The 15,669-nt window shown below is 35.6% G+C and overlaps 2 protein-coding genes across 2 annotated transcripts in view; one reads left to right on the top strand and one right to left on the bottom strand.

Moving 5' to 3' along the window:
* Positions 1 to 15,669, bottom strand: part of LOC134845178 (small ribosomal subunit protein eS4-like) — a 485,903-nt gene that overhangs the window by 403,368 nt on the left and 66,866 nt on the right. The window lies entirely within an intron of this gene.
* LOC134843730 (synaptotagmin-6-like) overlaps positions 13,897 to 15,669 on the top strand; it is a 40,799-nt gene continuing 39,026 nt past the window's right edge. The window contains exon 1 of the mRNA XM_063859976.1: positions 13,897 to 14,768. Within this exon, the coding sequence (XP_063716046.1) occupies positions 14,491 to 14,768 (278 nt within the window). The 5' untranslated portion in view covers positions 13,897 to 14,490. The remainder of the gene's footprint in view (positions 14,769 to 15,669) is intronic.

Here is a 15,669-nt window from a genome sequence, read left to right as displayed (position 1 = left end):
TAATTTAATTATTGATAAGTAATTACTAACAAATGCTATGCTCATTATGTTTCTTTAATATCTCTGAAGCGAATTAATTCTCTTAAAAAAATTTTAATTTAGTGTATTCCAAAGTTTTGGTTGGTTGGAGACATAAATGAACTTATTCATAATTTCGTTAACTTTCACCATGTGCTGTGGCTCACTTACTTGATTTAGTTTGCTGTATAAGTTTTGGATGTATTGAATGAGTTTCATACTTTATATTGCTGTTCATGATAGTTGATTTTGCGCCTGAGTTGGTTAAAAAATCTATTTCATGGTCTGGATGTTGAAAAATTCGATGTTTTGGGCTTTCTGAAAGAACTGGTATTTCTATGTCTTTCTCTTTTTTTTAGTAAGACATTTTCAAAATTGTATTTTGACCTACTTGATTTGTGTTTTCACGGTTTTTAATACTACGTGGAATATGATTTATATCCAATCTGTGAAATGTTTTTGATTCATTAGAATTGTTTTCGGTCTATTCATTTTAATAGTGGTCGGAGTGAACGGTAGTTTCTTTTTCATGTTGAATTCTTAACAAATTGGTTGTTACTCTGTTTTCGGTTTTCACTTTTTGCGCAATATATATGGTTTAAATGAAATTCTGAGGTTTCGTTGTTTCCAATTCCTGGTGAGTAATTGTTGCTTCACTTATAGGTTGTACTTGGTTGATTCGTTGTTGTTCTTTTTGTGTGCTACTTCTATGGTTTTTGGTATTGTTTATGTTAATTTTGTGAACTGTTTTTATGTGATGATTAGAAAAAACTTCCTCATGATCTATTTTGTTAGTTTAATTTTTTAAATTCATTATATCGAATTTTCGTTATAATTCCTATTATTTTAATATTATTCGGATAATTTTTTGAACAATTAATTGAATATTTTTTCTTGCTGTTGTTAGAAAATTGTCCCGAGCGGTCATTAGAACATTTTCTACTGCGATTTTTTTGATTATGAACGTTTCCTGTTATAGATAGAGTAATTTTCCTGTTTGAATTTGATCTGGAGTAATTTTTCCTGTTTTCAGTGTTGCGGCTATTAGAACGGGTATATCTACTTTGCGTATTAAAAAACATTATTCATTCTGGGGTTATTCTTTCGAAATTTATTATTATATCGAGATTTTGATCTACTGTTATCAGTTATAAACGGAGGTGATTTTTCTGAACTATAAACAATTTGAATTTTTCTATTTGAATAACTTTCTGGTTGTTTTTGATTTAAAAAATTTGTTTGTTTGTCTTTTGGTGGTTGTCTTGACTTGTCATTTTTTGTTTGTTTTTGCATTCAGAACTGCTGTGTCAGTATCTTCTACAAAAATTACATAATTTTTTTGGAGCTATATTTTTGTATAAATTATGTTTTTGTGTTATCTTTTCCTGCTAATTCACCGTCTCAGTCTTATATTTTATTCATGTTTGATTGTTTGAAACATAATTTAGTTTTATAATTTCTGCTTTTTCGATTTCATTGTTATTTCTGCTGGTTCTTAATTGTCTAATAGTTTGTGATAACTTTTTTTGCTTTACAGATTGATTAGATTTGTGATACTTTCTTTATTGCTTTTTCTTAATTGTGTTCTTATAAGCATCGTTAAAATTTTGTCCAGTTTCTTGTTTTTATAATAACGTGCATTTATGGAATCTGCTTTTTGTACTAGTGTTTGTATTCTTACATCGAGTGATTGTTTCATTTGAAAGTGTACTATATTTGTATCAAATTTTTTGTTGTTATTGTTTATTTCTTTCTGAATCAAACATTTTGAAAAATCTTGTGTGAAAAATTTACCTTCTGATTAGTTTTCTTTTGGTAAAACTAAAAATGTCACGGTTTTTCAGCTGATCCATCGAGTGTGATTTGTATCAAAACGGTACGTTTGTGAATCCTATTTTGATGAAGAGGTGTGTTAGTTGGTTCTGATATATGATTTAAAACTAAATTTGCTGTAATAGCGATTAAATAATCTTTCACTGCGTGTTTTGGATCTGTTCCTGTGAAAACCATTAGTGTTTTGTTCTGAGCACTGAGCTGGATTTCTTATTTTGAAATATCCGTATGTTAGGTTGTGCTGATTTTATTGAAAAAAAGATAGCTTTCAGCGTGAGTTTTTTGTGTGTTCCGTTAATTACAGATGCTGACTGGTTTGATTTTGAATTTTAAAGTGGTTGACCGATTATAGATATCATCAAGAGATTGTGATCGTTTTGTCTGAAATGGCTGTGCAATTGGCTTACTTAAAATATTCTTTGGAAAAAATAGTTACAATTCGCGAAATGGCTTCCACGTTTATTTTTAGTCCGCAAAATATTCATTTTTTAGTTTTTGGTCTAGATGTTTGATAATCCATTTTTGACTATTTGGAAAAAATGTTGATTCAGCTGTTGGTTGTAATTTGAATTGTAGAAACGGGGTAGTATTCATATTATGTGGTGTTGTCATTGCTGGGTGAGATGAATAGGTGAGGCACTTTGCTGTTATTTAATTTTTGTTTACTGATATAGTTTCAACTGCTGAGCTTGAAATATCATTTGTTGAGCCGCGAAACATTTCATGATATCATTTAGTATCCCATGCATAATCTGTTTTATCTGCCAAAATTGTGTTTTGGTCACAGTGTGTAAAAACTTAATTACTAGATTGTTCGATAAGATCTAGATGGTGTTGAAAAAATCTTAATTTAACCATGCTAGAATTCTTTGTAGATCAATTTTTCTTAGTTGTAAAATTTTGTATCAGTGAATTTTTCACGAGTTGCGTGTAAATCTTTTGAGAAAAGATTTGTTTATGTTCTTACAGCGGAATCTTAAGATTGTGGTGGAAATACAAAAATGTTTCATCTGTCTCTCATATAGAAAGATAAATATAGATGATTGAAAGAACACCTTTTGTGAATATAGAATCTGCTTGTTGTGATTTTTTTTGTTGTATATTTCTTTTGATATAATCTACAATAATTTTTTGAGAAATTAACTCTATTTTATCTGTTCTTATTTTGTCTGGTGGTATGTTATTGAAATCAAGTGATAGTTCAAGTGTATGTTTGTACTGGTTTTCTGTTATAATTGTTTTTTATTCTGCGCTTACTTTAATTGATGACGCTGTTGTTGCTTCTGAATCGAAAAAAAAGTCGTTGTTCGTTTGCTTTTTTGTTTTGATCGCTTGTTTGATTTTGTAGGTTTTTGAGATCTTGTATGGTTATTTTAATGGATTCTGGAATTGCGTTTCGTTTCTTAGAAAAACCATTTTATTTTGTATGTGTGCTGTTGTGACTGAATTAAGCAATTGTGAAAACTATTGCTTCTTTGTTTGCTAAACTATCGTTTGACATAAGTGTTAGGATGAGTGATGCAAAAGAGCCAGTTGTTAATTGCTATATCCTAAACTGGTCTTATTCTTTCTGTGAGGTTATCCCAAATCCTTAAGTCGTACTGTCGTTGCTAGACGGGTTGGGTAGAGACTATACTAATTCTCAAACGAATGGGGCGTTTTACACATTCACTTAATCTTAGCCTCACTTAAACGGGTTACGGTATGAGACAAAGAGTTGGAGAGTATTGAATCAATCCATAAGGTTCATATATGATTAGAACAGAAGCAATGAATTAGATACTATTTAAAAGCTGACTAATTCTAAGTGTTTTCATAAGCCTGCATCGAATGAGATATTTTTATCGAGTGAAGGATGAATAACCGGAGTTCTTCACTGTTTAGCTTAATTATAATTGTGAGTGTTTAAGAAAAAATTTCAGTTGGTCCTGGGTTGTTTGGAAAGGTTGTAGAATGATTCCACGTTTCAGGTCGTTAGGTTTTTGTTTTTGAAAGGTAGGGTTTGATTTTGAAAGGAAAACATTGATAATTAAGTTTCATGAATAAATTGCCGAAAAAAATTTAAGATTATAGATCCATGGGGAAGCCTTGATGATCTGATTTTGGGTTCGAAATTGACTATATATGGATTAAAATTGAGAATCAAGGAAAAGCTTTGTTGAGAGAGTATTTGAGAGATAATTTTAAAATGGTTGAACAACCAAGAAAAATCTAGAAGATTTTGTTTTCGATTAGATTAGTATTTAGGTTTTTGATTATCTTAGCAAGGTTGATCCTCGAGAAGCAAAGAAACATTATCAAACTAACAGCAGCTAATTTTTTAGTAAAATTTGTTTAGGAAAAACCTACTGCAGAATTTAAACTTGAAGGTAGGCAACGTTTTTTTAACGTTTTCGTGTTTTATAAATACATTTTTGTTTACAGTATAATATACAGAATTGTACTGCTCTTATTTGATGCCTTTTATTTAACAGTTAAATCCTTACTTTACTGAACACATAGATTTGAAATTTTATTGTCGTCTTCTGTTTTTTTTTGGCTTTTCGATGCAGGTATTTCGTTCATCGTCTTGGTTGTGATCTGGTTCCACCTATAGTTTTGTCTCGGCTTGAATAAACTTATTGAGACGTGGAAATCTTTTATCGATTTTTTTCGTCAAAATTTTAGTTTTTCTCTAAACCTAGATTAATTAAATCTAAATTAAAATAGGTCTGCTCGTGACTCGTTGGTCTCACCAGATGAGTTTAGGTCCGGGCTGGCCTTTTCATAAAGTAATTTTGGATAATTTACATCGTCTGTTCATCGAGTTATCTTATTTCCGGCCGGATTGTTTAGGGAAACATTTAACTCTAATACCGATCCTAATTTTACTCTTATATTTCCTGTCCTCACTAGATCTAGTTATATACTGGTATTTTTGCGAGGTTAGAGCAGAGAAAGAGGCATTTGATTTCTAAGCTGAATTATATTTTTTCTGGCTGAAACTAAGACCAGTTTCAGCTTCACAATTTATCATTCAGAGTTGCGTTTCAGAGACATAGGCAATCTCACTCGAATCCGACATAATACGTCTCAAGTTTTTATCTCAGATTAATCTGATTCAACCGTTAATTCTGTGTTTTATCACAATCTTTTTTCTTTGTTTACTTGTCTGTCAATTACTGCATTAACATCTCAGTTATCATCACTTTAGAGGAAAAACTCTCTAGGAAACCACAAAACTCGAGATATATGTTTGAAACTATTCTATGTCAGGGTATATCAAAATTTTCGTCTACTGGTGTATCATCAGAATAAAATTCGGAACACTCTTTTCGCAATTTTTGTATACCCAATTGGATGATTCGGAAGTTTCTTCACCCTACCTCAAGTACAGTGATCTCCACATATGCTTAAATGGAATATAAAAACTGAAAGCCTGGTATTTTTTTTACAAAATTCTAAGAAATACTTCCAAAAAAAGTTTTGTAGATTATTACAAGGTTTTGTCATCAAAGTTTGGACCACAAAAAATGTTCAGTTTAGGAATGGTATTTATTGTCTCACTCGAGCATGTCGTAAAACGATCGCAGAGGCTCAAATTGCATATCAAAATACCCTCAATACGGAAATATTGATCCTTCCGCGCATCAGAACTTCTTATTTTTACCTCAATAAAAATAATCTGATCCGCCCAAAACTTATGTCCATTTCAATGCAGCTCACTCAACAAGAACAACAAGCAATAACTGCTGATGTGGAGACAAAAGACTGAAAAAAGGGTGTAGCAGAAAGGATGTCAAGCAGAGAAAAACTTGGCACATTAATGGTAAGCCGTCAGCCGAGCGAAAAAGAAAGCGCCAAAAAATATCTACCCTAGCTTACGGTCCGAAGCTTTGTCTGTTTAGTGTTCGATCCTGTTGCGTTGGTTGCTTGTTTATACCAAGAGAGCGTGTTTTCTCATGAAATAGTTATAAGGACAAAGCATTCAATCAATCTTAATCAATCAGAAAAGAAAAATAGAGAATATGCGTTCAATCAATCTTGTGTTGGCGCCAATCGTAAATTAGCTACATATGATGCGCTGGTATTTCAAATCTGCAGTAGACAAAGCTTAACTGTATGTATTTGGTGATATTTCTCAAGAAGTTTCCTCTGCCTTTGAATTCCTTCAAGTTACTCATGAGTCAAAAATATCTTTAAATTTTTTGAAGAGCGAAAAGTGCCAACAAAGCTATGTTTATTCTCAATGGAGTTTGCCTTTCTGGTCACGGGTCTTAGGAGAAATCCAAGAAGGCCCTATAGTCGAACACAAAGTCGAAACAAAAAGAATACATACATGAACACCTACATAAGTCATATCATAAATATATACATATCTACATACATATACGGAATAAGTACTTAAGAACATACTCACATCCAAACAAATATACATAGTTTTTCTTTCCTTCAAAACACTTTTCCTCGGTCGAACAGAGTCAAATCAGAATGTTTTTCTTGTTCGCGGTCGAAATTTTTTTCGGTCGAAAAAACTCATCGGTCGAACTTGGTCGAAGCGTTTTCCTCGGTCGAACTTGGTCGAAACGTTTTTCCTCGGTCAAATTTGGTAGAAATATTCTTCATCGATTGAACATAGTCGAAGCATGTTCAGCTTGAGTCGAGTCGGTCGAAAAATATCAAGCCTAGATCAAGACGGTCGAAACATAAATCGCAATCCGCCACCCGGGCAAGGCTGCGGTATCGAGATTTATCTCATAAATACCGGCATCCGAAGTACTGCCGCTGAGAAGCCTTAAAGTAGAGCAGCTGTTTTCTAACCCAAGTTTTTTCAAAAGTTATGGATGGCCTTTCTGACCAAACGCTGATGAAGTCTTTCAAACATGAATTAAAGGTTCAATTGGTCTCTTCTTCGTCGCCAAAGCTTGCATCTTTCGAACCCGCCATCAATTGGCTTCTGAAACGCCTCTTGCGCTTGGCTGCTGCGCACAGTGATTTTCTGCTTGAGAATCAGATTAGTATATCGACTAAAATATCTAATTGCACTATGTCTTTTAGCACGCTATTTAATCATTCTCTGAAGCATTGTTTCATTGAAATAAGACATAGATTAAATGAATGGAACCGCAGAACAAAATAGACTAAAATAGTTGAAAAGAATAGCAAAATAGATTTAAAGATAAGACCAAAAAAAAATAAAACCGAAGACCAAAAAAAAACAAGAAGGAGAGTTTAAAAAATTTTCATGGGTTCGCAAAGGTCGCAAAGGTAAAAAACCAAAACCAAATACATGCTGGAGTGTCTAACTTCTTAGAGAGATAGCTGCCGAATTACGCTCTAGCATACAACAGCTCTGCCATATGTACATGGCTACAAGGTGAGATCTCATTTGACCTTGATCTGAATATATAATATACTAAATAACAATAAAAGCATCAAGGTTACTGCATGCGCAGTACCACACTCCCTTGGCTAGGGATAAATTTTAGCTTCTATAATAAATAAATATTTGATCAATAGAAATAGGAGTTTGAATCTCAACTTATGCATCAGTTTTAGACTTGTTTTGGCCGGTTTCCTTAATTCATCTCTATCTCTATCTGCCAACTTGGATTCCAGCTTACATCCAGGTGTAGTGTTCTATATCAGAACTTCGCTCCAGTAGAGTTAGCCTTGATTCAATTGGTCGGTCCTCTCTGTGTTTGCAAATGACTAACTTCATTTTATGACTTGTTAACGTCTCCCTTAGACGTCTTCCGTGTGTCTCTGCGATTTCTGAGTCTGTTGAAACTTCTTTAATTTAATGTTTGATCGCGTCACCGAACCGTGATAGCTCCATGTTTTCGTTGAACGGGCACTTCTCCTTACATTGCTTTCCTCCTGACATAACTCATCAGAGAACCCCGGCTTTTTTGGGGATTGAGCTGCTCGTTCCCTCTCCTGGATACATTGGCTCGCTCGGATGTTTCGTTTTAGATTTCCGTCTCGTATCCTTCGTTGCAGGCGTCATTGAGCCCTTCTTAGCTGCTTGTGCAGCTTTGTTCCGTCTGCTTCTTGCGCCGTCACCTTTTTCTCCATCTTTTTCATCACGACTTGCTCCTTTGTCTTCCGAGTTTGGAATGTTGTTACCTCAGTTTTGGTTTAGCTCGTTATAAGGCCAAGTTTAGACCTCCCCCTGAGCCTGTCTCCTTTGATCTAACGTATGTTGAATTTTGGAACGTCTTCTTTTCTAGATCCTCGCGGTAGTTGCCAGTGCATTTATGCACCTCCTACGTCTTCGTCGTCGCTGTCCTCCGATCTCCCTTGAATGTTTGCTCTTGGGCTCTGTGGGTGTTCCTTTGCTGAATCATACCAACTTGGAATGTTTGCTCTTAGTTTCTGAGGGTATTCCTTTGCTAAATCCTTGTTGTTGCTCATCTATTGGTTATTTTCCCTTCGTATCTGTTGCCCCCGACTTCTTTGAGTTCTCCTCTGGTAATTTTGTCTTCGCAACTGCAATGTCGCTTTTTCTTCTGATCGCCCCTCCGGTTGTATTTACCGTCGAGTTAGATTTTGACATTTTCTTCCATTTCCGGGGGTTCGTTAGTGTCTTGCCGCTTTTTCTGTTTTCGTCCTTCCTGAAGATTGTCTTGTCGTAATTACCAGCGATCATCTTCTTTATCCTCGATGGAGCCCTTTTTTAAGAGTACCTCCATTCTTTTTTAAGCTCTGAGTTCGTCAAAAAGTTAGAGCCCACTGCTTTTCTGATGTCGTTGGCTGTTGAGTTCCTTCTCTCTTCGTTCCAGGGTGCGTTTACATCCAGAGGGTTTTTGAGGACCTTTATCCTTTCTTTTCTTTTGATGACCAGGTTTGCTGTTTGAACAGCGGGCTTGTGCCACGGTATTTGTTCCCTTTTCGACAATCTTCATATTTTCTCGAGACTGATCTAAGCCTGGTTTGAGTTGGGAGACCATCAATGCCAATCGTTCCAGATGTTCTTCATCATATCCTGTACTGCTACGGCACTCCTCTTCCAGATTGACTAGGTCTTTTCGCATGTGCGGCCACCACAGGTAGTTCGACACGTTGAGCATAGTTTCTTGTCCTGGGTGCCCCCTGTTGATGCGTTTCATTACCGCGGGTCTCAATTCAACGTCCACTAACGTCATTTGATTACATAGCGGGTTGGAGTATGACCCCATTAACTCGCCTCCTTCTCTGTCTCCTCTTTCGATTACTCATCTCATTCGGTCCAGCCAGACATCCTCCGAAGTGAGCTCCGCTGAAAGACTCTTATCGAATAAATTTCATATGTGCGACAGCCCCTGATCTCCTAGCTGTTCATGCAGGTTGTGTGCATCCCTTCATGAGAGGTCGCTCACCCGTCTATTTAGGTCTACGAGCTGTACTTTTTGCTCACCTTCTAAGATCATCGTCACGTCCACCTCGATGATGGGTCTCTTGAACTCCGTCGGTTCTTCCTATGGGGATCAAATTGATCGTCATTTGTTTCCTATTGCGTGATCGCTTCTAGGTCACTGATCTGTGTCGGTCCTCCTCCGGTTTCATCTCCCATCAGTTGCCAAAAAGACAGCAGGTTTTGTTCTGTTATGTAATCTTTGATCGGGACAACACGTTTTACTCTGGGGCGAAATTGATTCTGTGAACGAGTAATTTCTCCTACATCCTCTCACTATTTTTCTGGTCGGTTGAAAGGTCTTTGTGACTTCTTCCGCCCGCGATATTTCATCCTACTCTCTTCTTGTGTTATTCGGTGTGTTCTGCATAGGGTCTGACAAGATCTCCTCTCTATTTTCTCTCCGACGTTTCCCGTCACTGTGCCAGGTTCCTCCGAACAACTTGTTTTCTTCTTCTTTTATTCTGAATTTCTTGACTACTGCCCTTACCTATCGATAATTTCATACTGGTTTTGAACAAAGGTAACATTATATCGTTTTGAAGATAGCGAACCGAACATGTTTTTTTTCGGTCAAGTTCTGTCCAGTTTTAAACATTTTGGTTGCTATAGCAACTGAGAGATGACGTGTTCTGCTTTCTATTCGGTTTCAAATGTCTAGAATATTCATGATTGTTCTCGTTCCGGCTGCGCAGATTTTCCTCATTCAGCCTACTGTTTAAACAGTCGGGAGCTGAATGAAACGATTTTATGGCTTTAACTACAAATTTCTCATCCAATTCCGATTCAGGCCATGGACCCTTATTAGGCTCTCTGGACAGACAGTCGACTATCCCCATATCCCAGTGGTTATATCTAGATTGAGACACTTTATTTGAACTAGTAGTATCTATGGCCGATGTGAGTGCACTATGATCCGCAGCATTGATGATGGTAGTAGCTAGAAGGTAGTATTTATATCCATCAACTGCGCAAATTACCGAGTACTTCTAATTCATAAGTAGAAATTTTTTTCTTGAGCTTTTAGATACCTTAAAGCAAATGAAACTGGTACCTAATAAAGGCTTTCAATGAATTCACCTTGTTTGATTTCAGTTCTTTCCTGATTTCGATCTTTTTCACGGCGATGCCTTGTTCATCTGCTTTTATATGGTTGTCTTTGTTTTCGATTCGTCTCTGAGTGTAATTTTCAATCTTACTGATCTCCTGCCATTCATCCTGTCTCGACATTATTTCGAATTCGTACGGTCTTCAGTTTCTTATACCATATTGCATTCTGTTTTCGATATCTCTGGTGATTTCCCAGCCACTTCGCTTATTTGTTGGGAAGGACACATTTTCGCGAAATGGTTCGCTTTCCCACAATTTTTGCGTGATTTTTTTCATTTTCAGAATATTTTTTCAATTGACATACCACAATATTTCTGTCACATTTGTTATATCACGTTTCCGTTGTTTTTCTTCTTTTTGTTTGAGGTTTTCTATCTGACACCTTGTTTATTAGTGTTTTAACAAACATGATTGGTTTTTGATTTATCTTAGATGTGGGGTTCGCCGACAATGAAAAATATGGCCTAGAATTGGTAGTCTGGAACGCCGAGGTTGTTTTTTTGCTGTGCTCAAATATTATTGCTCTTTTGATTACCTCTTCCAGTGACAATGTCTCCACTGTTATTGTGTCCTGTAGACTAGCATTTCTCATTCTTAAGATGATGAGAGCTGTGACAAGTTCATCTTCCAACGTTCCTATCATCTCTGACCTGGCTGCTTGTGCAGTTAATGCCGCGTGAAATTTTTCTAATGTTTCTCTAGCTTATTCAGTTCCTGTTGAATAAATTTGATCTCTCATATGTTACGCTCTTTACTTTTTGGATTGCAAGTTTTGCCATTTCAATAGTATCTTTGAATGCCAGTTTTGATATATCCTAATCCAGACTTTTTTATATGAATCGTTTATTTCTTTCTGGTCCTAATGCTAGGCACAGACGTGAAGCTAGTTGTTTTTGTTCCTCGAAGTAGTAGACGTTGTGACCCTCTTTTGGTCCACTGGTTTGTTTTTCTTCGTTTTCCTGCACACTTTTTTTACGCCAGTCTTTTCCGCCAATTTCTTGCTGCTATTGCAGTCTCATCTTCGCCTGTTCTCGGTGATTCTGGTCTTGGTGCAGGTAGTTCCACCTCGCCTTTTGGATCTTTCAGTAGCAATTCCGGGTTAATAGTTTCTTTGACTGTTACTGCCAACACAAAATGTTCTAGGGATTGAATTTGTCGTAGTCTAAAATATTGGTTTTCTCATATCTGCTTGATTATTCTGGGCAAGAAATCCTGCTCGCTGCACCATGTGATACTCTTCGGAACTCTGAGTTCTGTTTAGTAACATTTTTACTCAATGTTCAATTCAAAGTTCTCTGAACTGTATCATCCGATTAGAGAGATCGCTGCCGAGTTACGCTCTAGCATAACACAACTCTGCCATACGTACATGGCTGCAATTTTAGATCTCATTTGATCTGGACCTGAACATATAATACAATAAATAACCGTATTTGCATCAATGTTACTGCATGCGCAGTACCACAGGTTGACAGAAACGCTTTTCCGATTTCCTCATCAAAATTGATATAAAAAACAGCCCTATTTATTGAAATTTTCAGCGCTACTGGTCGATTTGAATAAAAAAACGGATCAAAAACATTGTTGCTATTCTTTTTTTGGAGGTTTTTACCACTTACATTTTTTTTTGGCGCGCTCTCCTCTCAAAATACTACATATACATTTTCAGGTAGCTTTTTCTGGCAACGTTTTCTGGTACGCGCTCCCCTCTGAAAAAAAGCATGTTTTTACGCCAATGAGGCCTTAAGAAAAATTTTAAAGTCAGTTGACCAAAAATGGATGTAAAATAGTACCAAAAGGAGGGCACTTCATATGACTCCACTGAGTCTCTTGGTTTTCAACCTTTACAAATCTGCAAGGAGGCAATCAATGGATGATTCAAAATCCTGAGTTGACCCAAGTTTTTGTATAATTGTCAACACGAGTTCGTTGTTTCTTCAAAGATGAGAATTGAGACAAAAAAATGGATGTCATTTCCCAGTTTTTTGGACATGTCACTGCTCAAGTGACTTACCTTTTAACACTGATCCAAAAATTCCTGATTCTGTAAAATCTTGTTCACCTAGAAATTACTATGAATATATTTTCCTTCCAGCAATTTAATCAAGTAAAAGTTCTTGTTTTTATCCTTTTCATTATAGTTTAAATGAGATTATGTTTTTTGACTCGGTTTTCTGTAGAGCCAAAAAACTTTCCCTATTCCCTTTTCGCCACATGCCGTTCGACCCGGCGTCTTTGCATAAACAACTTTTTCTAATAACTTACTTCATTATTTTCCGCCGTCCCACAAAATGTCTTATCCGGCTTTTTGTGATATTAATATTAATCTCATATATATCAGTGGCTGGAAAGAATTCATTAAATTTGAACTTAAAATGGTTGATCTAAACTAAACGAGATTCAGACTAAGCCTTTTTAAAGTGCAAGTCTGCAGCGTTCATGTAAGCAGTCTTCGTATAAACAAATCAAGTTCACCTCTAAATTAAAAAATATATATTTGCCTTGGGAAGGAAATATGAAATCTTTTTTTTTCAACTGTTATTTTATTATACTTCCTCGCAGCAAAGATTAGAGAATTATTTTTTGACCAATCATGTCTGATTGTAATTTTCTTGGTTGTATTTGACCGATTTAATAGTTTTTTTATACAAAACTTCCTATCTCGCATGTTGCAGATGAGCTATTTTTCATCAGATTTCGAGATGTATGACTTTTTAATCAGTTTTGAAAATATTTGATTAATCGCAAAGTGAAGCATTTATTCCAACTGCATAGCAGACCATTGCGTTTTGATAAACCAAACTTACTTCCTAAATTTTGACAATTTCCTTAGTTCTTGCCGTAACAAAGCAAACCAATTACAATTGCAGTTTTTTCTATCGCTTTTCGGTTCTCTTTTCTTTTACCATTCAAAAATTCAGGGAAATTCGTAATTAAAACTAGCTGACAGAAAATGAAAAAAATCTTCACGTCTTGATTCTTTGAACGGGTGAGCATACTTAAGTTTTCCTTATATGTACATTTTGAGAAATTAAAAAGTAAAGTTTTTTCTACTGGTGTAGATTTTTATTAGGCAGTCTAGGTTGCGAAGTGGCGTGGGGGGGGGGGGGGTGGGGGTGGGGGGGTTCAATAGAATGTATTCAAGGTTTCGAGCAAAACTTAGCTCCATTTATTAAAATTGGTCTCATAAAATGTTCATAAAATCCCTCTAATCGACTGCATTTTCAGAGTCATTTCCTATTGTGATGAATTTTACGCTCGTAGTCGAAAACATGATCTACTAATCTGTCTAGAACTATTTATATAATTTTTTGATTTACGTCAGGCCTAAGATGAAAGTCAATTTGTCATATCAAACCAAATTACACCAAATGGAACCCTATATTGTCACGTGGTATTAACCAGGAGCATTTCAAGAACCCAACCAAGTGGTGCTTAGGCACCAACGGGCTCTTTTCTTTAATCAAATCAAACTTTAATCAGATTCCGATTGCTATTTTGGTTTGATTTACCTATTCGGTAGGCCTGAAAAGTGAACATCTAATTCAAATTAACAAAGGGACGGCTTGGGTGAATTTGACCCCCCGAGTAAAGATTTCATTCGCCCACCCTAAATTTGAGCTGAGGTTGATAAATTGCCTCTTGTTAGCAATGTCAACTAGATAAAAATTGAAAGTGACAAGTTTATAACAAAAGGAAGTTTTTTTCTAAGCTTAACTGCCACTTTTATACAACTTTTTCCCTTTGTTATCTACAAGAAAAGGCAACTCTACTAGCCAATAAACACGATATTTACCATTTGTTTATTAAACTTCACAAATCATACGGGGAACAAATCCCTATTTAATTGGGCAACACTCGGAAAAATTTTGCTTAGCCCGTTTTCAGATGCCTTTGAAATTAACAACTCTGAGCTAATCTCCTATAAATTATTGACTAGGAAAGGATTAAGCGCCATTTTAGTGTTTTCCAATTCACCCAAAATCGATTTTTAATCCCTTATTTTATTTTGACTTAAAATTGTCAAAAAGGTGCATCCTTGTGCTAAATTTAGCTATCAGGTTGCATCAAATTTCGGAGCCATTATTTGTGCTCCCATTTTCTGGAAAAGATTCTTATATTTTTGTAATTGAATCTCTTTGTTCTGATTGAAAATGGAACATTTGCTGTTCTTAGCATCTGCAGTTGATACTGAAGAAGACTTTGACCAAAACTTCACCGTGAATAGTGCAGAAAGCGTGAACAAATCGCAGGCAGCCTCTGAAAGTGTGAAAAAAGAACCTTTCAGCAGAGGACGAAGTTTGATCAAAAATAGCTTCTCCATTTCGGCCATCAGCTCCTATTTTAGAACTTCGTCGAATAAAATCAAACAGAGGCTTCCAAATAGCATGTCGCTGCAGCCGCATAGCGCTCAGATGGCAGAAGCACGGCGGTTAGTTCACAAATTAGAAAAATTAAACAACAATTTTTGCAAAAGGTAAGTAGTTAGTTATTCAAAAGGTTATGCGGTAACCAAATATAATTGGTTTGAGTAAAATTCCAATCACTATAAAACATGACCGCGACTTTCGTGAAAAACAATCCGCAATTTGCGAATTATCAATCAGAAATAATTAAGCCACAATATTTTATCCTTTTTCAGTATTTTTTTTGCAGTTGTTTTTGGCTTTTATAGTAAATATGATTGACTTATAGTGATATCTTTGTAGTTCTGAAGGCGTCTAGTGTGTTGATGGATTTTCAGCGAGAACAATTTTTTTGTTGATGCTGTTTTTCTCTTTTTTTTTCTTTTTGTTTTCCGCGCAAATGGGTCGAACGATATTTCATATTAAAGCCTTTTTAGTTTAATTGGAACAACATTTAAAAATTTCAAAATTTTTCCCAGTGTCGAGTAAAACCAGTTCGAAAGTTTTGATTTTTGGTCTAATTTCGAGCGAATAAGGTGAGCAAGCAAGCTTATTTTGTTTTTGAACCATAAACATTTGCGGTAAATAATCATTGTAACGGGGGAGTGATATATCATATTAAAGCCCTTTAAGCCGTCATTTGAACGATATTTAAATATATTCAAAAAGTTGTCCCAGTGTCGAGAGAAACCAGTTCGAACATTTTTGGGTTTTGGTCTAACTTTGAGTGAATAAGCTTACTTTGTTTTTGAACCATAAACATTTGCAGCAAATTATCAACGTAACTAGTGGAGTGATGCATGATCTTAAAGCCCTTCCAGACGTCATTTGAACGACATGAAAATTTTTTCATATAATTGTCCCTGTATCGAGAAATTTTTTTAAGTTTTAGTCTAATTTCAAACGGGTAAAGCAAGCGAACAGGCT

The sequence above is a fragment of the Symsagittifera roscoffensis genome, chromosome 4 (assembly GCF_963678635.1).
Source record: "Symsagittifera roscoffensis chromosome 4, txSymRosc1.1, whole genome shotgun sequence".
In the NCBI taxonomy this organism is placed as follows: domain Eukaryota; kingdom Metazoa; phylum Xenacoelomorpha; order Acoela; family Convolutidae; genus Symsagittifera; species Symsagittifera roscoffensis.
This window is presented reverse-complemented; position numbering and strand designations above follow the sequence as displayed.